Source organism: Cynoglossus semilaevis, chromosome 11, assembly GCF_000523025.1.
Source record: "Cynoglossus semilaevis isolate Cse_v1.0 chromosome 11, Cse_v1.0, whole genome shotgun sequence".
NCBI lineage: Eukaryota > Metazoa > Chordata > Actinopteri > Pleuronectiformes > Cynoglossidae > Cynoglossus > Cynoglossus semilaevis.
Window position 1 is genome coordinate 4,314,582 of NC_024317.1, and position 26,124 is coordinate 4,340,705.

The following is a 26,124-nucleotide window of genomic DNA, read 5'->3' on the forward strand; positions in this document are numbered from 1 at the left end:
CACAGACATTAAATCACCTGCATCAAACGGAGCAGGTGTGGTAATGTTGGGGCTTTGACGTCACTGGCTGTGCAGAAATGAATCAACATCCTGTGTGGCATTTGGAGCTTTCGTTTTAAAAGTTACAGAGAAATAGTCCAGGGTTTTTGGTCATTTCCGAGTAAGTGATTCTGCACTTTTTATCAGATCTATCCCTAACCTTTAGAATGAATTTGACTGGGTGTCACTTTAGGTGTCATTTATGACCTGACAGCGGTTTTTATGTTCAAGTTGAAATGTATATTTTACAGAAAAATGTTATATATATATATATATATATTTTTTTTTAAGCTCATTTACTCTCTGCAGTTTTAACACTTTAGTGTCTGGGAATTGAAAAGTCCTTAGGGTTGGATTCAAACCAGCAACCCTTTCATTAATTGAAATTCATGTTTAACCAATCCAAACTCATTTAGAATTATTGGAAATAAAAATAAATATCTGAAATATAAATAATTAAAGTTAAATAAATAAAAGTTAAAAACAATTTGGGCTCTTTGTCTGTAAAACATGGTGAATTTAAGGATTTGGTTAAATTGGTTAATTTGAATAAATATAGAAGATTTCTAGAAATGGAGTTTTGTCAACGTACAAACATCTGACAGTAAATGATATTATTTTATAAAGTTTCGTTTTCCTATTTAAAGCCCATGATTCTGTGCTTCGATGCGATTTTAAACTTATGTTACAACTGTTGTGGTAGAAATATTTATATTGTTTTATTATATAGATAAAGATATTATATAGATTATATGTAGACAAACACACACACACACACACACACACTGAGTCTCATGCCTGGTCAGTGAGTGACTCACCTTTGAACACAACACAACAGTAAACCACAGCGTATTACCTGCTTTTTATCTTCATCGTTTTCTGTTTTTTTTTTTTACTGTTTTCAGTTTTTCCAATTTATCTTCACTGCTGGTTTTAATGGCAGGAAAAGCAGCAGGTGTGGACGACAGAACCGTCTCTCTACCCTGGGCCTCCAGCTGTGCCTAGCCTCCCCCCACCCCCCCGCTAACTACTGTACAACTACCAGCCAAAGCAGCTGCTACGACACAGTCACAGTTCTACTACCAGTACAAGGCAGGCATCACAAAAATAAATCAACTAAAAGACACAAGGACATAAATACGAGTACAACCTTAGGCAAATCCATCTCATCATCAAAGGCCCTGAGCTGAAAGAGAAGACAGGGTTTAGAGGGTTAGAAAAACCACACGGGAAGAGGAAAGCTTCAGCAGAGGTCAACAGCAGAGCACGTTACGGAAGTTAGGTGAGTTCAGTCGTGGTCGGATGAACGGTGTTTGTGAGAGGAGCCGAGAGAATCAGAAGATGACTGGAGGCCACGGAGGGAACTTCGTCAAAGTACTGACTTGTTCTACGTCGACAAATTAAATAACGTGCCTCTGTGTGGAGTGTTACGCTAAATCAGATCCAATTGCCTAGAAAATACCTGGTAAATCAAATTAGTCTTTTTACTACATAGGCTACAAATCAGTCAAATCAGGAGTCAAAAAACCAGGGCGACAAACACGGCTTTTTTTTAGTCCTACTTCAAGTCTTCTCTTTGTAAAAGTCATTTATGAACCAAATCATGAAAAGAAAAACAACATCAACAACATCAACAACAACAACAACAACAACATGGCCAACCTTCTCTCCGTAGCCCCGGTCTTTGGTCATCATCTCTCGCAGCGTTTGCAGGACTTTGATGCACAGTCTCTCCTCGTTCTCCTCCAGCAGCTGTTTGGTGTGTTTGATCAGCCTACACAGGAAAAAAAAACAAACACACTCTATTAAAACCAAATTCAAAATATTAGTAACTTATTCGTGATTCATTAGTGACTCATTCATTTGACTTGACTTACTTGCATATGAAGCCGCCACTCTCGCACTTTTTGCGCGAGTCCGTGTTCTCGGGGAACAGCAGCTCGGGCCGATGCAGCACGTCCACGAGAACCGACAGTTCGGCCTGGACCAGAGGTCGCAGACGGTCCTCCAGAGCGGACACGATGTCCTGCAGGACACAGACCCCTCAGTGTTCAGACCAACACGATGAGTCAGTGATTGACACTCATTGGTGGATCAGTGTACGGCACCTGCAGTCTCTCTATGATGTTCCTGTAATCCCGTGACGCGGTGACCACCGAGTCTCTGCGGGCAGCATTACGAGCGGACAGTCTCCAGCTCATGGCCGTCTTCTGGACGATGTTGTTGGACTTCACGAAGAGGTTGTTGACCTGGTTGTCCAGGTCCACTGGGATGGCGATGGCTCGGCCTTTGGCTGCCAGAAAACACACACACACAGAGAGACAGACGGGTTCATAAAGGATCTGGTCTGATGAAACGTCAGAGAAACACTTTTGGAGGGAAAGATAAACGCCTTCTTACCAACATCAGAGAGCACCTTTATACAGTTTTCAACAGAACCCTTCTGGACTGGGACCAGCCAGTTACAGTGATAGACTCTGAACACTGCCTGCAACAGCTGCACAAAGACCGGCTGCCTGGTCTGAGAGCAGAAGAAAAGAAGACGAGGTTTTATTACTACGACGGCGGAACACAACAACACACCGGACGACTGCAGGCGTGAAAGAAGAAGAAGAAGAAGAAGAACGTTCTGTAACACATTCGTCATCTTCAGCACCTGCAGCCGGACTTTTGTTTCCTTTACACACACACACACACACACACACGTGATACAGTACGCTGACACAGTGGTGTCCAGGAATAAGCCTGTGCAGAGTTTTGTCCACATCTCACCCAGAGTGAAAAGGTTTTTTTTTTTTTCATTTTCATTGTGAATTCTGCTGATCCCAGCTCCCAGTTTCACCTGAAATATTTTAACAATGTACCTGGAAAAATTTCCCCAACAGAGACGCCTGCAGCGGAGGAAACAGGAACGAGGTTCAGGCAAACTAATTATTGAAGAGGTTTATAACGACACATCTCAGACCGAACTGCTCTAAAAGAATGGAAAACTGCAGTGAAGTGCAGTTTCTCCTTTGATTAAAAAGATGTTTTTCTCCTGAATAAATATATAATTTGGAGTTGCTTGAAAATATCCCGTTAATTCTTTTTAATGGATGTTTTATCAAAGGTATATCATGCAGCATTGTTTCCCAAAGACTGGGTCGCGACTCTCAGGTGGGTCGCAAGAATTTTTTTTTTGGGTCGTTTCCCAGAAGTTTGCGAATAATGTCTGTAGACTTGGGTCGCAAAGGGTTGTGACTTTTAAAATATGGGTCCCCAGAAACAAAGTTTGGGAAACACTGTCGTACAGTATATAATGCTGTGTCAATTATCAGTCACTGGCAGTAGGAAACCTTAAGGACACAATGTTAAAAATGCACAAAATTGTAAAAAAAAAACAAAAGTCTAACAGTGGTTAGTCAGGTCAGTTTAGCCTAGACAAATGTTACCAATAAAAAATCCCAAATCAAAACTTTTTGAATAACGTGCAATTTTACTTGCATTTAAAACAGTTTTCTTCTCTTTTTTGAGCTATGACACATAAAAACCCCAGACACAGAACCAAAAAAAAATCCAAAAAAACCCTGGATAGATCTTAAACATAAAAATTGTTTAAAAATGTGTCAGTACTTTTACAGTAAATGGCAGCTGTAAAGTACACTGTACCTGCAGACTGGTGCTCTGGTCAGAGAACGGTGAGCTGAAGAAGGTGGTCACGATGCTCATGACCGTCTCAGTCACATATCGCTCCAGGATGGTGTCGGCGTGTTTACGATCACTGGTGTTGTTGCAAACCTGGGAACAGGACAAAAATAAAGCTGCTCCGGAAGTTTGTTCTTTTCCAGTAAGTGTTTTCTTTTCTAAGTTACTTCTTACTCACCCTGCAAATATCAACAAGGAAGTTCTCAAAAAGTTTCCACATGTGGTTGGACGTGTAGATCTCCTTCATTTCCACCTCCGTGTCCACGTAGCAGTGATTTAGGAAGTTGATGTAAGCAATCTTCACCTGGAAGGATATGAGTCAAGAGCCGAAGTCAACTGAGGAGGAACGATCAGGACAAACAGGACGCACAACAACACGATCATTCCCTTTTCTAAATAAAACCTCTTTTAGACTTTTTTTCTGTCTGAATGACCTTTGACCTGTAGGTTTGAAACACTGACAGATTATCTTTGAATGGAAACAGTACAGGGATATGACTGGATTATTTTTGGAATGAAATAAATCAGTAAAACAGAAGTACATTTTTTCACTGCGGCCCGGTACCAAATGACCTACGGACCGGCACCGGTCCACAGACCAGGGGTTGGGAACCCCTTATGTAATATGGTAGTATCATATCATACCTGTGCATATATTATAATTATAATTTTATTAATGAAATAATAGTTATTTTGTGCAGTAAACAGCAGGTACGGAGAAGAAAACCGTGATTATGAATGTGTTGTTGTTGTGATTATTAATAGAGTTTTTAATCATCCAGACCGTGAGTTCATCCAACAGCTGCTGCAGCACAGCAGTGATAAAACCTGGAACCTAACTTTAGGGTCTCTTACGGTCAGGCCGTCCCCCAGTCTTGGTCACAGTCCGTCTCTCACCTCAGGAATGCAGTCCTCGTGTGTCACCACGCGGACGATGTCGTCCAGCGGTAACAGCGAGTTACACTTGATCTCGGTGTAGACGTTCTTGCCCTCGGTGCAGACGGCCAGCAGCTCCACCAGGTGGATGTGGTACATCAGCGGACTGTTCTCGTCCATGCGGTCCCGCTCCGATCGCATCATCTGGACCAGCGTCTGGAAGGACGCGCGGTCGTTGTAGAAGACCAGGACGTCTTCGCCGGCGTTCACCAGCTGTTGGGACAAACACAGCAGTTTGGGTCAGAACTACTGCAGCAGAAAACCAACAAGGTCAAGGTAAGGAGGAGACAAGGTCGCGACCTCTGCCATCACGATGTCCTGACACTTCTTGATGAACTTGTTCTCCGCCTTGACGATGGTCTGCAGAAACTTCAGGTACTGCACGTTGCGGCCGTGCGTCTCGATGCAGTGGACGAAGTGCTGGACCACGCGCTCGTTGATCTCACTGCACAGCTGGAAGTTGTTCATGAAAATGTGCTGCATGGTGATGGCCTCTAAAATCTGGGAACCAGAACAGGAGTGGAGAGGCATCAGAACCGATCAGAACACACCGGTACTGATTCATTCATCTGATCACACACAGCTCCTCACCCCGGGGTTGAGGAACAGATTGATGTGTTTGTGCAGCAGAGCTTGGTTCTGCTGGTTCCCTGCACAGAAGTTCTGCAGAAACTGATGAGCGAGCTTCATGATGTCCTGCATACGAAGATCTTCGCCCTGGGAGGAGAGAAGCGCTCGTACGTGAAGACACGTTCGCTCTTTACTGACACTCTGTGGTGACCCTGTAGTGACTGTACTGAACCTTCTCGTATGGGATCTGCAGCAGCTCCAGGACCACAGCATGAGCCCCCATGTTCCTCAGAAGTCTCTGCTGCTGTTTCCTGCTCTTCCTCCCTGAAAGACCTTCTTGTATACACAACTTGCTGAGTCGCAGCAGAATCTAAACGGAAAAGGAAAGGGTTAAAAAAATAAAACAAAAAATAAAAAACTTCACGCGTCCTCCTGCTGTTGACAGTGCGATTCCATACCTCCTTCACCACTCTGTAGTTGTAACTGCTCGTACTCTCGGCTTTCTTCGGCTTGTCTGTCCCACCGGAGTCACCCTTCATGAAGAGAAGACACGAGGATGAGGAGGAGAGCCGACGGTTACTGACGTCGTGTCGAGGTTTTTCACACCGACCGTTACCTTTTTGTGTTCCGACTCCGTCGACAGCCCGTCCGCCGCGTCCATGCCTTCGTCAGGACCCTGTCTCTTGTACACCCACAGCTCGGACTTCTCTACGATAGAACGCAGCTGGTCCAGGTCGGACTTTATCTGCTTGTAGTTTTCCACATCCTGGCTGGTGACCAACAGCTGGACCTGTCGACAAAATTCTTTTTTTAAGACTTTCATATGTAACGACAAAAGCTGTGTGTAAAAAAACAAACTCATGTTTTCTTACTTCAGCTGTTGGGATTTACATTATATTAGTTTAGTTTAATGATGAAAAGATCTTTAATATAATTATACAAACACAAGTCACTAGTTAATTATTACTCTGTGTTCGCAGCTAATCTTAACTGTTGCTAATAAAAAAAGGTTGTGTTTAATTTTGTTTGTTATTCCTTTGATATTCACACAGTTTTAAACCTTTATTATAATGTCTGTTTATAAAACACATTGATTTTATAGTACTGTAGAATCATCATAACTTAAGTTAAACTGAAGTCTACCTGAACATTGCAAAAAATGTTCTAAAAGTAGCAAATGTAGATTTTTTTTACAAATTTCTTTAACATCAAAATATACATAAATAACAATAACATAATTAAACCTTTCAGCATCCATATTTCAGTCTATGTATTATTTTAATCAATGGTCAACTGTGTGGTTGTACATCAAAAATCAGAACCAGAACCAGAATTTCCTCTGATTCGTGTGTAGAACCCGTGGCGTCAGGTTACCTGTTTGAACGCCTGCAGGACTTCCTGTCTTTGGCTGAAGTGTCTGAAGAGCAGGTGCAGGGCTCTGGACACCAAAGGAGGGTAGTCGTGCATGGTCAGGTGAAGGAGGACCCTCAGGAAGGTCCGGCCCCCGTGGTCATCCAGGTCCAGTGGCGTGTTCTCTTCACTAGAATTACAGTGAAAACACCGACTGTACTGCAGAAACATGACAGCATTTCTTGAGATTTTTTCTGTACTGAAAATCCTTACCTTCCACCAAATATGCCCTCTGCCTGCTCTTCGATGTTTTCAAAATCCAGAGCCCCTGGAGTCAGAGTTTTGTTTTTGTTATTAACACCAATCATGACCTGGAACCTGTGGTTGTTGTAAAAGGCAGCGTCACGTCAACAAATCTGACCTGGCATGTTGTTGGGTCCTTCCACCACTCCGGTGATGGTCAACTCGTTCTGGGAGTTACTCTCATCAAACTCTCTCTTGAAGATGGAGAGCAGACAGGAGATCCTGTAGTCCAGACGTACGTTCAGGATGAACTGTGGGGCAGGAGAGAAGACAGGAAGTGGACAGGAAGTCACTCCGCAACAACTAAAACTGCACGTGGTCTGAGTGTTCTGGGAGCAGTGTCTAAGGTCAGTCAGGACTCCCTCCTCACCCCTCCTCACCCCTGATGTTGGGTGTGTGTCATGTGCCTCATCCAAACCTGTAAAATCTCGATGATTTTCAGCTTGGTGTCCATGACCAGGATGTCCTGCTTCTCCGGTTCCGTCTGCGTTTTAACTGCGCCCGCGGTCGCGTTGTTGTTGAACGTTGTGGGAAGGAAGCCTCCTCCTCTCAGCACCACCTGGGACATCAGCTCGCCGACACCGTGGATGGACCTCATCACGTTACTGCCTGATAACGTACACATGTGAAAACGCAAACGTCATGAATACGATCGACTTCACACTTGTGTTTGATCCGTTTCTGTGGGACGTACCTTTACTTTCATCTTCTTTGTCCAGTTTGTTGAAACTGAAGGTGGTGCTGACGTGGACACAGTCTAAAATAGCCAGCAGGATCTTAGTTAATCTCAGCAGGTCACTGAAGTTGTAGAAACCAAAGTAGATCAGGTTCCTGGCCAGGTTGACCACCTAAACCGGGCAAAGGAAATGGATTTGTACAGACTGACGACGCAGAGAAACTTTTATTCCCGTGATTGGATTTGACGTGTGAATCTGAATGACCTCAAACGTCAGCTTGTTCTTCTCTTTATCAGCGAAGGGGAAACTCTGACAGACCACATCCCTCAGGTAGTTCTCAACAAACTCCATAGTTTGAGAAAATCTTTCCTTGATTTCGTCTTTGGATGTTCCATTGTTGTCATAACTGGAGCGAAAAAAAAACACAAATGGATCCAAAAAAGTTATTTTTTTCCTTTTACCTTTAATATTAGGGATGTTCGAAAAAAATTGTTTTACCTTTAATATTAGGGATGTTCGATATCTGATATTGTCCAAACGTTAAATTTCCAATTCCAATATCATCCGATATATGCAGCCGTTTGCCCCCAAAACTGAGGTAAAGTTCTCAGGACTCTACGTGCGATTTCCAGGGAATTCGTTATCAGATTTTCATTATCGTAGATAACGATTCTTACCGATACCACATAATTATGCATTGTCCAAACACATAATTATGCTAATAACGAGCCAATGAAATCGAGCCGACCGATGTTATCGGACATCCCTGTTTAACATTCATTATTGTTGTTTGACTTTCTAAAGATGCTCACTCATCGATGGCGATCTCTGATGGGATCTCTGACCAGAGGCGTGCGTATTTGACAGGCGTGACCTGCTCCTGCGGGTCACGGTCCACGTGCATGTGCAGCATCATACGGCAGAAGGACGCCCGCAGGTCGAAGGGCAGGTCTTCATCGGACATGCAGCGCAGGATCAGGTCCACGTCCAGTTGGCCTGAGATCTTGTTGATGGCCAAATACTGTCGGTCCAAACACATTCTCGCAAACAGATTCAACTGGTACCTGTGGAGCGGACACAGGCATCACTGACAGGCTTCGACCTCCTGACATAAGAAACCAGGAGCAGTGTGTGTACCTGTAGTAGCTGATCACATCCTGGTCCTCCTTCTGACCTTCTTTGGCATCCTGGGCCAGCTCTCTTATACTTTTACTCCTTATCTCTTTGTTGCTGTCCTTCCAGAACAACCAGACTTCCTCCTCATCTTCCTCAGACTCCACGGAATTTTCCCCCAGCGGCGCTCCCTCGATCTCAAACCTGGAGAGGACCAGTCTGTAGACAAAGGTTTGGTGAAAAAGGACAAATCATCAGCCAATAATTCTGTGTTTGTTATCATGGATATGAAGCTGCTCATCACTTTGAGCTCGCTTTACATGCAATATAGACTATGTTATGCCTGAATTTTTTTTTATAATTTATTTTATGTTTACAAAATCTAACTGTATTCATTGCAGACTTCAATATTTAATTTACAGTGGAAAACAACCAGGTCAGAGAAGAGATGAACAAAGACGATCTCATCAACACTCACTTTGTCTCGATGAGAATGTCACCATTAGTGGGATCCAGAACGGCGTTGCAGATGAGCTCCTGTGTCACAGGGATGGACTTATTCATCGACACACACAGGTCTGAAAGGTAGTCCAGGAACCTGGACACGGAGTGAGAGGAACGCTGGTCATTCAACGGTGACGCTGGTTCACTGTACGTTTATTTCTTTAGGCTGAGACAAAAACCAAACCTGGGCTCCCGGTTCTTTCGGACCAGGCTGACGAACGTGTCAATCTCAGCCGCCGTGATGTGTTTCTCCAGTAATTTGCCATACATTGCCAATAGCTGAGTTTTTTTAAATATATTTTTTAAAATATTTTTAAAAAGTTTTCTGAGAATCATAATGGATTGATTCTCTGATGGTAGGGTGAGCACCGACTTCAATATTTAATTTACAGTGCAAAAAAAACAGGTCAGAGAAGAGATGAACAAAGACATCTTCATCAGCACTCACTTTGTCTCGATGAGAATGTCACCATTAGTGGGATCCAGAACGGCGTTGCAGATGAGCTCCTGTGTCACAGGGATGGACTTATTCATCGACACACACAGGTCTGAAAGGTAGTCCAGGAACCTGGACACGGAGTGAGAGGAACGCTGGTCATTCAACGGTGACGCTGGTTCACTGTACGTTTATTTCTTTAGGCTGAGACAAAAACCAAACCTGGGCTCCCGGTTCTTTCGGACCAGGCTGACGAACGTGTCAATCTCAGCCGCCGTGATGTGTTTCTCCAGTAATTTGCGGTTGTTGTGGAGCAGAGCTGTGATGGTGTCCTCCGCCAGGACGTCGTAGCCGATCTGTTTCTGCATGAAGCGGAACTGTTTGGCGATGTATTCCTGCAGAGACAGAGACGGAGACAGACTGAACAGGAGCTCACAGACCTGGAAGATTACAGGAAATGATCGTTTTAGCGTTACAGTAGCAGCATTCTGATGTCAGGTAAATGAAAAATGATCGTTTTAGTGTTACAGTAGCAGCATTCTGATGTCAGAAAAACATTAAAAAAAAATAGACAGTTATTAAAGAACAAGCCTGCAGTTCCCACTTTGGCCTGTAGCAGACCAGTGGAGAGAGAATCCGCAGCAGGGTCGTACAAACCCCTGCATCAGTGTAAAGCAGCGTCCCACTGGGCCTGAACTTATAAAGAAGAAGTGGAAGGTTGAAAATGTTGATAATACCTGGTTCTTCCTGTAGTCCTGCTGAGAGTGCCGTAGGACGCGGTAACACAGGCGGCAGATGTGTCTGAAGGGGGCGTGGCGCTGGTCGGCCAACTCCTCCAGTCGCAGCATGGGTCCGTCTCCACTGTCGGTGAAGGGAGCCTGCAGCAGCTTGAAGATCTGAACAGAGGAGTCAATGTTGTCCACATTTAGAGGACGGTTCTGATATCAGGTCAAAGGTCTGAGGTTCAGAGGAGCTGAGAAAAAGTTCACAAGAAAACACCTCACCTGTTTGAGAATATTCTGTTCCCTCATGAGTTTCTGTCGTTCTCTGTTTGGTTTGTTGACCATGATCTCCAGGACGTCCTGACCGTTGTTGGGAATGTCCACGACGAAGAACACCAGGTCCTCCAGAAGCTTCGTCACCGCTCTGGTTGGACAGGGGAAAAAAGTCTCATCAATGTTATGGAACTATATAACATTCTGGTAACATCATCATCATCATCATCATCATCATCATCATCATCATCATCAAGAGTCGCACCTTCGTTCATTCTGGGTGATTGTGCCTTTTTCTAACTTTCCCGCGATGGAAGCCAGAACTTTACTGGCGTCGTTGGCGAAGTCCAGGTCTCTGACTTCTGCCGGGGAAACAGGAACGATGGCGAACGCCTCTTTGTCCTCTTTGAGAGCAGACGTCCCGATCTGTAAGAACAAATAAATAACAATAAACAACAACAACAACAACTCTGCGACGACTTCTTCTTCTTCTTCTCTTCATTTGGTTGAGACGTGATGTCACTTACACGTAACATTCTTCTCTTCATTTGGTCGAGACGTGATGTCACTTACACGTAACATGACAGGTTTCTCTTCGTCTTTGTCAATGGGTTGGTTAGTGCTGTGAACCCACGTGTTTGTACAGAGGTGTCGGAGGCGGACGTAGGAGTTTCTGAGGGAAATTCAAATAATTAGGAGTTGAAATGTCAACATTTTAAGACAGGCCAGTTGCCTATTCATTAATTTGAATAAAATTACTTGAATGATTAAGAACCCCGATATTGACTCACACTCGTGCTTCACATTTCTTCTTGAAATTACTTTTCAGTTACACAGGAAATAGCACAGATCTCAGTAAATTTCAAAGATTTTTTTACTCCAGTTTTAGTGGAGTTAATTGAAACCAATTATAACCAAAATTATAAGGTGTGATAAAATCAATTTGTTACAGAGGGAAATTATTAAAAATTAAATTAAAAAAATATTACTGTTAATACTGTTCAGCAATACTCAAGTTTACCACTAGATGTTGCTAATGCACAACACTGTGAAATTCAAGAATTAAACGGGTGACAGAGCAGGTACCAGGAACGTTTTCTTACCTGGGCACTAACGAGTCTGCCCCTCTTAAGGTGGTAGGGTCGAGTTCAAATATGGAGGAGATGTCGTTCCCATCAGGGACAGACACCAGGGTGTACATGACTTTGTCCTGGACATTCCTCAAACGGGCTCTGAGGGCTTCCTGTTCTGAGTCCAGCTGTGGAGACAGGAAATATGTCAAAACAAAACAGATGCTCAGGTTCAGGCTCATGATCTGATGTGTTTATTATTATTATTATTATTATTTTTACTAATAATAATTAATTATAAAACAGCTATATTAACACAAAACATTCAATAAACAAACAAAATTAAAAAATATTGTTATTATTACATCACATAAAAAAACACTTATTGTTTGGTGACCAGACGTGAACACTTATGTTAGTCACTAAAACCAGGTAAAAGAATATTGGCAATATACAGGTCAAGGCTGCCACCTGCTGTTCGTTTAACCAAACTACAGCAGGGATTAAATAATGAATAAAATAAAATAAAAACATTTCCCTTGCTGTCACTTAAAGGTGAACCCTCATCAATGTATCATACATTTATAAAAAACCATTGGAAGAAATATTACAAGATTATTTAAGTTTTAATGACCCTCCACCCCTGCTACAGAAGCTAGCTGTTGGCTAACTGACCATTAAAGTTTAGACCATTAGTTTACTGTGTTTACAGTCTCAGTATTCAAGACAAGTATTCTTTAAAATATATATATGTATATGTAAATATAACATGTTTATCTGTGGATAGACTTCACAGGTTGGCAAACTGAGGTAAATCTGCTTGAATGTAAGAACTCCTAATCCACCTCAGCCTGTCTGTGTGTACGTCTCACCGAGGAGCGTGACTCTGGACACTCCTCTTCGTACTCTGGATTCACCTACAACAAATCAAACAAACAGTCAATCAGGATGGGATCACACTTTTTTCTAAACTTTCTATCAACTGTAGCTATTTGATCATGGAGATTAAAAAAAAAAAAACACACAATACACAATAAACCGATGATAACAAAATGGATTCATAATTTGCTCTAACAATATGACTTTGATTAAATCCAGCACTTTAATATCGACCAGAGCCTCAGCTGACCTCAGCAGCTAGGTAGTGTCCAGTGGCCAGATGTTTGAATCTGAAAAGGCTGTTCCAGTAACCGGCTCCACCCCGACAGGGGTCGTGCTGCACCACCTGGAACACAGCAGAGCAACGAAGACCGGAGAACAATTCATTACAACTGGTTTATGGGAAACTTAAAGTCTCGCTTTAAGTTTAGTGCCAAAAATATTAACTACAAATCCCAACAAGATCAACAGAGCTTAAAATATCCCTTCTGACCTCGATCTCCCACAAGGCTTTGCTGCTGGTGGCAGACGTGGCTGACTGACGTCCGGTTGTGCGGAGGAAAACGTACTGTTTTCTTCTGTGATCGTCGCAGGTGAGGAATTTCTCCTGTTCTGCATGAAACAACCGAACCACATCCCCCTGTAGGAGGAACAGAGAATGACGCCTACATTTATTTTACTCATTAAGGAGGTAAAAACCCACATTAAAAGTTAAAACGAACCCCTTTCAGGACGATCTCCTGATTGTCGCTCCATTTCATGAACAAGACGATTTTCCAGCTGGTGTTGCAGTTGACGGAGTTCACCTGGAAAACACACAGATGAATATGTCGTCACAAATAAATGCAACAACGCCACCAATGTCTGAAATGCTGGTTTGAAAAAAAAAATAATGTAACAAAAAAGCAAAACAAAAACGTTGATTTTTAAACCTTAAAACTATTAAAACTATTTTCAATTCAAAATTTGATTGAAACCTGTTTAATGTTTGAATTCTACTGAAGGAATTCCCTGATGGAAACCAAAAAGAATAATGGCAAAGTATTTTCTTCAATGTGTTTTAAGGATTTTTTTAAACCAAGACATTTACAGCAGTAGAAAAAATAAGCACAAAAAATAACTTAAATTATCAATATTCACACGATGTCACCTAAATGTTTGTTTAATTCTAATCCTTCTCCCTCCCTTCGTGTCAAATGTCTGTGAAATGAAGTGTTTGTCATTGTTGTCAGTGGTTTGACAGCTGAACGTCACAGTTCCTCCAGAACCAACACCGTCTCCATCGACTCTGAACTGTTCCACAACAGACGGCTAATTACCAGGCGGCAGTGATGAAGACGCAGCTAAAATTAGATCGTACACGGCACAAACTCCCACAGACATTTTCTGAGGAATGAAAATGAACTACATTTGCCCACCCTCCACCCCCCTCCCCAACAAACCTCGTTGCAGCCAGGATTATCCACGAGCTGGTGCGTGCTGGCGTGCAGCGGCTGCCCCGCATTCACAGGGTTCAGAACCACTTTATCACCGATGACGACCTGCGTTCAAAAACACAGATACGAGTGCTTTAACAACAGTGTGAGAAAAACGACTGTCGGGAGGGAAACGTGGACAATAACAGAGACTACGGTGGTTTATAATCATTACATTACAGTCAGAGCTGTGCAGAGGTCAGCTGTAAGACCATGAACATCTTCTCCAAGTGTCATTCATCATTTGTCATGAACAACAGAACCTTATTATATCATCCCGCTGCGGGAGCTGAGCCTCCGGCCCCGACACTCTCGGTGAGGAGCTTAACTGACAGCTCTGGTCTGAGGCTGAGGCTAATTTTGTCCTCGGACTCAAGCCTCTTACTTCCTCCTCCCAGGGAAGAAGATCCAGCGCTAACGAGAGCTCTGATGAGTTAAATGCCCCGCGGCTGCTGGGGCAGGTGTGTGAAGAGAGATAGAAGGGTGGGAGTTTAGCCGGAGGGGAGACTCAAAGACAAACACCGAAAAAATAAAAGGTGTGAAAATGTTCAGAGAAACGAGGGGAAAAAAAATGTCATGTCATGTTATGAGATGAGCGTGGGCTAAAAACCACAGACGACAGACAGACGGGGGGGAAACTCTACTTTTGAAAGTGAGGTCATTTGCACCTTTATTTTTAATGTAGTCAATCACAACTTCAAGGTGTAAAACAGGGGCCACATCAGCAGCACAGTGCCCCCTGAAGGGCCGGTTGTAAATAGCAGACTCTATAACGTATTAATAAATGTTTCTGCAACTGATTAGTTACAAATATTGTTCATTTCTGTGTAATAAAAAAACCTTATTAATTTAACTTTATTTAATGGACGTAATTCAAATGTGTCTTTATGCTCCCGCGGGCCACATTTGGCCCCCGGGCCTTGAGTTTGACACATATACTGTAGAATATAAAGTTTTGTTTTCGTAGATCATCACATGTGGAAGGAAAGAGGAAAGGGTTGGGGTTAGAAAATAAAAGGTGTCAGGTGGAAATGATTGGTCACCGCGTGTGATTGACAGCCAGGTCGACCCAGCATCTGTGTGTCAGTGATGTTCTCCATCACGAGGACATTGAAAGCATCAGTGACATTTACCGTCTCGGTTATCAATAAGTGCATAATAATTAGAAGTGACATTTATGCCCCGCCCCTTTTCCATCCACTCCTAATGTTTGTAGACAGAGAGACTCACACTGTCCCCGATGGAGCGGAGTTTGTAGAAGGGCTGAATGTAGAACCAGGAGCCCTCATTCCCAGCTGTGTCCAACATGACTCTCATGGCGTTCTTCTCCAACAGAGCGGGCAGACGTTTGTTCACCGTCAGGTATTTGTTGCTCTTCAGGTGAAGCATCTGATTAGAAAGGGGGGGGGGACAAAAGTGGAAATTAGACATTTGCTTTAAATGTAGTGGGTTGTACAACATTAACATCAATGTACACACAGTGTACACACATATTTTAAAAGTCGACCCAAGTCAATAGACATTATTCCTAAACTCCTGGGAAACATGATGCGAAACAACCCAAAAAAAAAATCTCTTGCGACCCACCTGAGGGTCGCGACCCATACTTTGGGAAACAATAATGTAAAGTACACGTCTTTTCATTTATACACACATATATACTCACATACATGTATATATCATACACATATCTATACATACATGATATGTATATGATATGAATATATATATTTTATACATATTTGTTAATATATGTATATATAAACATATATTTACAAACATATTTACAGTACGTTTCCTTTCACAGTTATTTTTAAAGCATTCTTACAGTACGTTTTCTTTCACAGTTATTTTTAAAGCATTCTTTCAGTTTAAATGTCTTGCATTTTCCATAATGTTTTGTTTTTAAGATTTGAATTTTTCACCTCTGACATTTTCCTGCCTCAACAAGAAATTCAAACCGAGCAAATATATAATGTTGCACAATACAATATATGTAGTGTGTATTTTAGATGCTCCTTCTCTATGTGCTGTAAATGTATGGTTTTAATCAGAGACTGTAGCCAAGCTGCCAACAGAGTAACGCTTTAAAACTTTACATATTTCAAAGTCAAATCATTAAAAAAAACTCAAGATTTCAATTCGACTACTGTTGGCAAAAGTCATTGAATTCCTATTTAAACTTCACTGTATTTTCATCATTTCATTTGTATCTGCACAAAACCCAACAGATGTTTTTATTTTTATGGAACCAACCTGAATAACATTCCCATACTGAATAACTGTTCCCAGTAGTTTCTTGTTTTCAGAGTCATTTTGCTTCTTCTCCAAGTCAGCTGCATGCTGCCAGAAAAAAAAGAAAACAGTCAGAGAAAAACACCGGGAGAAGAATTACACACTAGTAATTTGTACTAATGTATTAATGAAAAGCAGAAATGAAGTGAGAAGAACTCTTGAAAACTGCTGCACTTCAGCTGAGGAGCTTTAACCAAAAACTGCCGTCTCCATGGAAACCTCGGAGAGATCGCAATCTCCTGTTTTATGACTGTGTGGTCAGATAACACACTGCTTTAAATGGAGTTGTACTGCAGCAGAAAACGAAGGCTTGGTGGGCAGAGGCTGGAACGGCAGCACGGTGAGAAGAAAAGCCCTCAGAAATGTCTATAAATGGACTCTGAGACTTTGAGTCAGCAGATTAACATCAGCGCCATCTAGAAAAACAGACCTTATGGACGTTCATTTCAAACTAAATAAAAATAAATGTGGTGGAATACCCTAATCTGCTCATCCTTCTGATCTGGGTTCTGTGGACTGGTCTGTGTGCTGGTGTGACCAGTAGAGACAGTAGAGAGACAGCAGAGACTGCTGGGAGGTGAACATGTGACCACCTGACTTACATGGAGCTTGTTGAGGAGCACCGTGTCCGTGTTCCCTCCAGGCTTTGCTGCTTTCCAGAACTGCTTCTGGGCTGAGTACCGATTCATGGGACACAGTCTGAAGAGACAGTCTACACAGACGGAGAGAGAGAGGGAGACAAGTGAGGGTCAGGTCTGGGTTGTCTGTGTCAAGAAATCCTCGCTTCAGTCTTCTGAAGTTCTCTAATCAATTATTGTCAAATACAGAAAAACCCTAAACCTCATCATGGCTTTTTTGTACCAATCGGCCGGTATCAGTCTGTACCGCGGACTGGTAACGCCGCGCCATCGTTGGAGGATCATAACATTTTCAAAATAAAAAATATTTCAGACTTTCTTCTGTCAGTATCAGAGTCTGAATGACCTTTGACCTGTTGGTCTGAAACATTGACAGATTATCTTTGAACGAAAAAAGTACAGGGATATGACTGGATTACTTTTAGAAAACAAGTACATTTTTTCACTGTGTACCAGTGTGGACTGGTACCAAATGACCCACGGACCAGGGGTTGGGAACCCCTGCTTTAGATGACATTTACCTAAAGGGCCTTAGTGTTTTTGTTCTTGGTATTTCTTGTTTTGTTTGTGTAAATGAATGTTTCTCCAGGTAATTTTCTATTTAAAAATCCACTCAGTATTTATTCATGCTGTAAATAGAAAATAGATCAAATTACAGTAATAATGTTCCTACAGGTCTGACTAACAAGAGGAGGAGACAATAAGATAAAAGACTATTTCTGGCCCATCTGGTGACGAACTCCAACATCAATGAGTCAAAGTGTTTAAACACTAATTTGACACACTCCTCCACCGTTCGGTTTGTAATCCTGCGAGACGGAAATCAAAGGCCTTTGTCTGTGGAGATAAGGAGCCGTGACAGATAAGAAGGCTATCTGTGTGTGTGTGTGTGTGTAAGACACGGTCAGAAACGGCTCAGAGTGATGATGTCATCGGCGGAGCCTGATAATGGGGCTGATTTTCATAGAGCGTCGAACATCATCAGGTGTAATGACAGGAGCCCCATTTGCATGTGGGCAGGAGTGACACACACACACACACACACACACAGAGTTCCTCTTTCCTCCCACTGAAGTTCCTCTTCATCAACAGGCTGCACCACGGCTGCAGCTGGAACACAGGCCCCACGTGGGAACGCTGCGGTGTTCCAGAGCGTAGTTTGAATTTTGTCCCTGCACTCCAGCGTCTTTTTTTTTTTGTCCAAAGACTGAAAAAAAAACAAAACATCTGCTCCTCCCTCCCTCCCTCCCTCCCTCCCTGTACTGGTTCTACTCTGCCCTCACCTCCCACCAGACCACAGCTCTGTGTTCTGAGGACGGGAAATGAGGAGGAAAACAATCTGTCCATCCTCTTTCTTCTTCTGCTGCTGCGGCCACAGTAACATGACCAAATAAGGCCTTCCAAGAAAAGGGGAGTGGGATGACGACGGAGGGAGGGAAGATGAGACGGAGGGTGAGAGAAAGAGAGAGGGGTCGGGTGACTTTCTCCCATCTCTGCTTCTCCTTTCTGAATTCCTCCGTCTGTGTCATACACTTTATTCTCTTCCTCAGAGATAACGTTCTTCCACCAGACACTAGAGCAGGCCCCGCCCCCTTCCCTCAAACACACACGCACACAGACACACACATCAGATCAGATAAGGTCGACTCGAGCTCAGATCAGCATAGAGTTGAAAAAACATCGAGAAGGAAGTGAAAGACAAATGAGAAAAGACAGGAAAGGAGAGAAAGAATGTGAAACTGTGTAAGAGCAGAGGAGGAGAGAGAGAGGGAGAGAGAGAGGGAGACACGGAGAGAGAGAGAGAGAGAGAGAGAGAGGGAGGCTGCAGGAACACTGGCTCGTATGTTCAACTCAAGTGGATGAAAAATCTGGCTTCTGTTCAACGGGCGAACACAAAATTAGGCTTCAGTCACTTCTACTTCTGTAAGAAACAATCTCCACCAGTCCATGACCCCGACTGGAACACTGGTTGGTAGTATGTGTGACAGGAACCAGTACTTTAACCCTAAAAAATCCAAGTCTTGAAATCTGTCGAGAGACGTGGGAACTGATGGGGGGGAAAAAACGCTGCAGTTCATCAACATCCCAGCAAATGATTAAATTTGTCAACTGACAAATAATTAACTTTTTTTTTAGTTTCTATGAAACCTAGGTCAGTATGAATGGTGATAAGTGCTCTTGCCTTACACTAAGAAGGTCAACCGTTTGATCCTTGCGGGTAATTAATGGTTTTTCTGTGTGGAGTTTGTCTGGTTCTGGTCATGTACATTAAGCAGCTGCGTCTCACTGCTGTTTAATTATCGCTGCCACTGGTTCATAATTAAGACAATGGTCTCGTCAGCCAGCTCTGCTGAAGTTGGCTTCCTTTTGGAAATGGTGCTGTCGGCAATGTCACCAAGACTGTCTGTATTATTTTATTTTTTTTGTCATCCTGATTGTCTGTATTTTTTAACAATGGCTCCTGTCATTACTTCAACTTCAAACTCTGCCTCCGTCCTACCAGGAAACACTGAGTTTGTATTTTTTTTCCCACTTTGTGTACATGGGGTTCCCCAGGTACTCAGGTTATTAGGTTAACTGGTTAACAGACCCAGGTACAGCAGGACACATATATACATATATATATACATATAGTCTTAATGGAACCCCTCCCCATAAGACAAGGGCGTTGGATTTAAACCCAAGACCTTCTGCCTGGCATGCTAAAACCCTGCCCACTGCTGCAGCGTTGTCGCCCGTGCACCAGAAAAGATCTCCTCATTAAAACTTGTCTCAGGAAACAAAACTATTTATAAAGCATGGGGTCAGTGGTAGGAAGGATGTCTCCAAGTTTCTGTAGTTCAATAAGGAGTGATTATGGAGGGAGGGGAGGGAGGAGGAGTACTTTAGGAGACATTTACTACAGTAGAAAGACATTTACTACAGTAGAAAGACATTTACTACAGTAGAACTCAAACAGAGGCTGCTGTGAACACGGGAACAAACCAGGAAGATGAGAGGGACAACAGAACAGACTGGACCTAAACCAAACAGCACAAAACAACTGTACTTCACAAACAAACAGTTGGCATCAACATCATCATCATCAGCATCATCATCATCACAGGGCGTCCTAACAGTTATAAACTGCTCTAAACAACTTGGCAGTCCATATATTTTTAAAGGATTATAAAACTACAACTTCCTTTTCCTCTTCAGAATTTGACTGTCGCCCAGTCATTAACTGCTTCTGTGTGTGTGTGTGTGTAAATCCTCTCAACACAATGAAGCAGCAAGTCTTTAAACAGAACCAGAAAGACTGGTTTGGACACGTGTCCAGCCCAGAGCAACACAAACACCAACGGTAAACTAACTTCAATGGAGTTAAATCGACCGCAGCTATTCTGATTTATTCATACTCTTCTGTTCACATACGGCTACATGCACCGAGGCCCCAAAACATAAACAGGAAGCAGCTGATTGTCATTGGCAGTAAATAGGTCAGCTAACATTTTCCTTTGACCGTTTCCTAAAAGACAACTCCAGTCAACAGAAAGGAAACCAACATGTGTCGTTATTAGAAGAGGAAGGGACTAAAAACAGAAGTGTTTCTGGTGTTTATCTCAGATGAACCACCCAGTGTCTCTGGCAGCGTCAGTGGACACAAAACATTTTTTTCCCTAGGTGTTATTACACACTCCAGAGGGAAAGTAAAAAAAACAAAAAAACTCTTCTTTGAGGTAAAAACAACAGCCAGAAGGAGACGATAGATAGATAGATACAAACAAACAAACAAACAAAATGAAGTACTGCTGGAAAAACACAAAATAAACAAGTGAAGTACGTGGGTTTTATCAGCCGACGTGTGTGTGATGAAGTACTAACAGCATCTGTGGGATTAATAACAGAGTGATTCCGTGATCTTATTGTTTAGGCAGATGATCACAGAGCTGACTGTGACCGTGTGGAGGGGGCGCTGTTTATATTTGAAGGAAATGGTATGCATGCCTCCGTGGTGAAAGTCTGGACAATATGACTATTTTGGCTTCGTTCTCTTTGAGCATCCGTTCGGTCGGACTCTCTCTGCACAACTGTCATTTTTAGAGTGTAAAATAAACCACATGACAGTTCTATGAATTTATATACAGATTGTTTACAACCGTTTAAAATTTGAAAGAGTTCTAATGTTTGCTGTAGTGGTTTCTTTTTTTTTTTTAACCAACTTTTTCAGAATGATCGAAAAACTGAACACTGCCGTTGACTACAATTGATCCTCTGTATGACCAATAATAAAGAAAATAATCCATTAAACCAAAACATATTCACAAAAGCACACTGATCTCCCCTCGGCATGATGGACCACGGCGTCATCCCCTCTCTACATTCAATAATATTTTTTCATCACTCTAGATCAGTTTTTCCCAAACATTTTTTTTCTGAGGACCCATAGTTAAAAAGTCACAAACAATCACGACCCAAGTCAATAGACATTATTCGTAAACTCTTGACAGTCGCGACCCAGTCTTTGAGAAACAATGCTCTAGAACAGGCTACGTCTGGATATCTCTCTAACTACTTTCCCATTGGTCCAGAGTCCAATCTGTTATTTATCTGACAACCTCCAAACACTGGACCGTGTTACATTCACTTGCTTTCATTTCTGTGGGTTTTTTTGGGGGTTTTGTGACTGTTGTGACATTTATATGATGTTGCCACGGTTAGCGTAGGTGTTTAAGGCAGTACAACACATAATGTAAGTAACATGGTACCTGCTAAAGGGCACAGACACCGGACGATGTGGTGTTCAAAAAGTGGTCAACTTTAAGATCAACAACATCTTCACCTCTTCCTGCCTCTTCTAGTCATGACCAGCTGACACATGGGAGGACTAACCACAGCCTCTCAGTCTGCACGTTCAAGAGGCCTCTGTAGTGTGACATCTATAGAACTGTATATATGTTCAGGCTGGGAGGGTGAGGGGGGGGGTCTCATGTACAGATTATAAGAGGGGCATATCTACATGCCCACAACAACAACAACAACAACAACAACACATAAACCACTCAGCAGAACGATGTTTCAAACAGCAGCAGCTCTCCCTCAGTGGGCTGTACACCAGGCTGGTGTAACATGTAGGTCAAAGCAAAAAAAAACAAAAAAAAACAACAGTGCATTCAAAGGTGGAGATGAACGAGGCACAGCCATTACTGAGAGCCGGCCGCTACAATGGAAACAATGGACGCCTCCCTGGCTGATTACATCCACAGTAACAGAACGTATAATTACTCAGCGTTAGGATAATGGACCGTTTTAATTTTCGGACGTGACAAACAATCAGAGTGCTGCTACACAGGTTTCTGCTCCGACTCATTTCGGAGCTGGTGATGCCTTTGACTTCCACCCAGGCACGGCCGCAGAACCACAGACACTTGTGTGTCCGGAGTTAATCATTCTGCACTGGGTGTTTATATAAAGTCAGTGATGTCAGTGTTGGTCTGCTGGGGGTAATAACCGCTCCACGAGATGTCAGGCGGCAAATGTGTGTGTGCGTGTGTGTGGTCTAGTCTTGAGTAAACTGAGCTAATCCTGAATCCCAAGTGTGTCTGCGCATTACAAACTGTCCACGGCCAAAAGAGTCAACGCTGTACAAACAATCTGATTGGACTGAAAAAACCTCAGTCAATAATCACTTTAGTTTCCACTTCAACACTGGTCAAACAAGCCAAGCTGAGCAGTAGTGGTGGGCGGATCGATCCAAATATATCGATACCAAGTTGGTATTGGTATCAGATCGATGCTAGCCTGGTGAGATCGATTCTTTACGTTAAGTTCCGATCTTGTTTGCAACACTGCGGTTTCGGCAAAAAGGAAACGGCCAGGTCACGTGACGTGAAGTGACTTAGACGCACAAATCAAACAAATTCAATAATAAAAGCATTTTCTATTTAATTATAAACTCTGTCCTAATTTTATCCGGGGTTTTGACTATTTAATAATTAAAAAATGAAACATCACAAAAAACACTCAAGAAACTTAATTGAGATTTAGTAATTAGCAATGACGCATCTACCTTATTTATTGAAATGTATCGGATCGGTATCAGCGATACCGGCCCGTATTTACTTAGTATCGGATCGATACCAAAATATGCAGTATGGCTGAGCTCTACTGAACAGTTTGGAGCCTGTGTTTTTGTTCAGTGACGGTTCAGGACAATGAGCTCCTTCTCAGCTCCCACATGGTTAAAAGCAACATTTTCAGCATTTAAATGTTCAATACAACCCTAACGCCCTGGAGATATAAAGCTCTAGTCTGAGAACGGTGGGTCATGAGTTCTACTTCCTGTAAGAGAGCTAATAATAGACTGTACACCCACTCAAGGTTTTTTCTGGGAGGCGCCATTTTTCTTTTTTCTTTGTCCTTTCAAATGTGTTGTTTTTTTTGTTTGTTTTTTTTTTTTTTTCAGACCAAGATCAGAGATTGGTTTTCTCTCCATCTGCCTCTATGTGTGTGTGTGCAGCCATAGACACATGCATGGATGCAGGGGCTCCAGAACACACACACACACACACATATATAATGAAGATGAACACACTGACACAGGTCCTGTTTGAAGTCCAGAGGGCAGCGATATTGTGGCTGTCACCAGAGAAACCCAGCACAACACGTTGAGCAGCGTCGCTCACAGGCTGCACTGTATAAACAGACCGCGGTGGAGCCGTGATGTCACGGCCTCAGGAGGAGAGAAAAGGAAAAAAAAGAGGAGGAGGAGGAGGAGGCGCATCCTCGTGATTTACCTCTGAACTTCTTTGGGGGGTTGTTGAGGTCTCCTGCATCGGGCTGGACCACACAGCGGTCATCCACTAAGCTGTGGAAGGAGAAAATATAGAGTAAATATACTGGGACTACACAGTTCACACTTCTGACAACAGGTTTTATGTATGCGTTTTTTTATATCATCATAATTGTAGCACCACTGTGGTTGACTATTCTATGGGTCACATGAATCAAAAATATTTAAAGAAAAATAATGATTAATGTTTTATTTCTAAAAGCTTAATCAAGTTCGTAATATTATTTTTAAAGTTTTTGTAACTCGAATCCCAAACTAAATTTTAAATTTCAAAAGATTCAGACACTTGGTAACACACCTGTCTATATATTTACCTATTTATCTTCAATATTTTCCATGAAAACAATTATTATAAAATTAGGGCATTAATATTGTAATATTATCTTAAAGAACGTTGGAACGGAGATACGTTTTTGCTGATTGATTTGCCAATTATTCCAAGCATATCAAGGTCCAAAAACAGCATCCGTCACGGGCCATAATTGGACCCCGAGCCAGACTTTGGACATGCCTGTTTTAGGCAAATAAACCAAATAACAGAACAGTTTTTAATTTCATTTTTTGAAATAATTTCAAAAGTCACCATTAACTGTACAGTACAGCGATGGGAATTAAAGGGAATTTAATTTTTCTTAATTAACAAAAACCAAATTAAAATGAAGCAGTGAAACTGGTGTCATTTTTCCCTGACAGCGCCCTCTACTGTGACGTGTTCACTGTCCCAACACAGTTTTATCATTTCATTATTCAGGATTACATGACCTGTGGGCAAACTGGAATTTCTGGTGACAAATTTAGCTTTTACTGGCTTAGAATAACAGTCATCTGAACGGCGGCCAAGTCCCACATCCATTCCAGGCCTTTTCCCGGGAATGTCTACAGTTGTCCAAACAGACCTGTCTATTCCTCCTCTCTGAGCACCTCACAGCCTGAAGCTGCAGCTTAGACTTAAAAAACAAAAGAAAAGAAAATCAGACTCAAAGATCTTCTCTATCTGGGTCAGTATGAAATTATACTTTTGAAAAAAAACAACTTTTTTTTTTTAAAAACCACAGGCCTGTGAGCAAACTGTCAGCTGCTGAGTCGGTGTTTCTACATAACAGAAAACCAAAGCCTCTTATGAAACCTCTGTAAGTGGGTTCATGCAGTGTGTGTGTGTACTGTATATATGTGTGTGTGTGTGTACCAGTGTGGGATACACTGACAATCACAAAAGGCCACAATGCTCCGTTGTGACTCAGTCTCTGTCGGCCTATAGGTCACTTCTTTTTACAGGAATGTCAGGCAGAGGAGGGAAGACGTGGACCACGTCCTGACGGCAGACGGTTTGGATTGACCAAAACATGGCTTCTTATTGGATAACACTTTTAGGAAAGCCTTTCCTTACTGTCCAGTTTGTGTTGCTGGTGATATTTCAGGACCTGAAACCTGCATTTATTTCTCCTTCATCTATTAAACAAACTGTCAGACGTCGTCGTTATGGATGACAAAGCTGCTCTTTTGCATCGTGGTATGCACAAAATGTGGAAAATGTCAGTATGATGAAAAGCCAAATTCTTGTTGCCAATGTCAGTGTCAATAAAATCTCAGACTCTAGAAAACGTCATATGTTTTTTTTTATTTTGCAGTAAAAGAAAAGAGTTTGTAATATTGTAATATGGTAACTTTAATTTTTTGTCTTAAGGACTCGACAGCTTGTTGCTTTTGGCAGATTTAAAAAAAACAAAAACTGTTACCTAGTTTAATGAATTAACCCTGTTCCTCTCCCTGGTCAGTTAGTGTTTATGAACATCACCAACCCATTTCAGGCAGTCTACCACCTTAGACTAGTCTGCCACCTTAGACTAGTCTGCCACCTTAGCCTAGTCTACCACCTTAGACTAGTCTGCCACCTTAGCCTAGTCTACCACCTTAGACTAGTCTACCACCTTAGTCCAGTCTACCACCTTAGTCCAGTCTACCACCTTAGTCCAGTCTACCACCTTAGACTAGTCTGCCACCTTAGACTAGTCTACCACCTTAGTCCAGTCTACCACCTTAGTCCAGTCTACCACCTTAGTCCAGTCTACCACCTTAGACTAGTCTACCACCTTAGTCCAGTCTACCACCTTAGACTAGTCTGCCACCTTAGACTAGTCTGCCACCTTAGACTAGTCTACCACCTTAGACTGGTCTATCACCTTATTTGGAAAGAGTTTCATAATGAGATTTGACACTTTCACTATAACCGGCTTTTATTAGTTACACTTACTCCTCCACACTCACCTACCCCTCTCGTCCTCTCACCCCCCCACCACACACTCATACGTGTAGATATCCTATCACTAC

At 42.4% G+C, this 26,124-nt stretch overlaps 1 protein-coding gene across 7 annotated transcripts in view; it reads right to left on the reverse strand.

Moving 5' to 3' along the window:
- Nucleotides 1-26,124, reverse strand: part of itpr1b (inositol 1,4,5-trisphosphate receptor, type 1b) — an 80,448-nt gene that overhangs the window by 50,406 nt on the left and 3,918 nt on the right. For 3 of the 7 annotated variants that reach the window (XM_025060433.1, XM_025060432.1, XM_025060434.1), the window contains exons 3-39: nucleotides 23,741-23,811; nucleotides 16,929-17,038; nucleotides 16,288-16,374; nucleotides 15,262-15,420; nucleotides 13,999-14,097; nucleotides 13,279-13,362; nucleotides 13,050-13,196; nucleotides 12,807-12,902; nucleotides 12,550-12,594; nucleotides 11,711-11,865; nucleotides 11,181-11,280; nucleotides 10,873-11,033; nucleotides 10,617-10,758; nucleotides 10,350-10,508; nucleotides 9,835-10,007; nucleotides 9,625-9,744; nucleotides 8,697-8,891; nucleotides 8,372-8,623; nucleotides 7,824-7,965; nucleotides 7,577-7,730; nucleotides 7,301-7,491; nucleotides 7,001-7,133; nucleotides 6,853-6,907; nucleotides 6,604-6,769; nucleotides 5,846-6,019; nucleotides 5,688-5,762; nucleotides 5,462-5,599; nucleotides 5,251-5,376; nucleotides 4,960-5,160; nucleotides 4,621-4,872; nucleotides 3,902-4,027; nucleotides 3,688-3,816; nucleotides 2,904-2,930; nucleotides 2,440-2,560; nucleotides 2,148-2,332; nucleotides 1,917-2,065; nucleotides 1,702-1,813 (exon numbers count right to left, since the gene is read on the reverse strand). In XM_025060433.1, the coding sequence (XP_024916201.1) occupies nucleotides 1,702-1,813; nucleotides 1,917-2,065; nucleotides 2,148-2,332; nucleotides 2,440-2,560; nucleotides 2,904-2,930; nucleotides 3,688-3,816; nucleotides 3,902-4,027; nucleotides 4,621-4,872; nucleotides 4,960-5,160; nucleotides 5,251-5,376; nucleotides 5,462-5,599; nucleotides 5,688-5,762; nucleotides 5,846-6,019; nucleotides 6,604-6,769; nucleotides 6,853-6,907; nucleotides 7,001-7,133; nucleotides 7,301-7,491; nucleotides 7,577-7,730; nucleotides 7,824-7,965; nucleotides 8,372-8,623; nucleotides 8,697-8,891; nucleotides 9,625-9,744; nucleotides 9,835-10,007; nucleotides 10,350-10,508; nucleotides 10,617-10,758; nucleotides 10,873-11,033; nucleotides 11,181-11,280; nucleotides 11,711-11,865; nucleotides 12,550-12,594; nucleotides 12,807-12,902; nucleotides 13,050-13,196; nucleotides 13,279-13,362; nucleotides 13,999-14,097; nucleotides 15,262-15,420; nucleotides 16,288-16,374; nucleotides 16,929-17,038; nucleotides 23,741-23,811 (5,011 nt within the window). Of the gene's footprint in view, nucleotides 1-1,189; nucleotides 1,226-1,701; nucleotides 1,814-1,916; nucleotides 2,066-2,147; nucleotides 2,333-2,439; nucleotides 2,561-2,903; nucleotides 2,931-3,687; nucleotides 3,817-3,901; nucleotides 4,028-4,620; nucleotides 4,873-4,959; nucleotides 5,161-5,250; nucleotides 5,377-5,461; nucleotides 5,600-5,687; nucleotides 5,763-5,845; nucleotides 6,020-6,603; nucleotides 6,770-6,852; nucleotides 6,908-7,000; nucleotides 7,134-7,300; nucleotides 7,492-7,576; nucleotides 7,731-7,823; nucleotides 7,966-8,371; nucleotides 8,624-8,696; nucleotides 8,892-9,624; nucleotides 9,745-9,834; nucleotides 10,008-10,349; nucleotides 10,509-10,616; nucleotides 10,759-10,872; nucleotides 11,034-11,180; nucleotides 11,281-11,710; nucleotides 11,866-12,549; nucleotides 12,595-12,806; nucleotides 12,903-13,049; nucleotides 13,197-13,278; nucleotides 13,363-13,998; nucleotides 14,098-15,261; nucleotides 15,421-16,287; nucleotides 16,375-16,928; nucleotides 17,039-23,740; nucleotides 23,812-26,124 lie in introns of all 7 variants that reach the window. The other 4 variants (XM_025060431.1, XM_025060430.1, XM_008320050.3 and 1 more) reach the window with 3 other exon arrangements.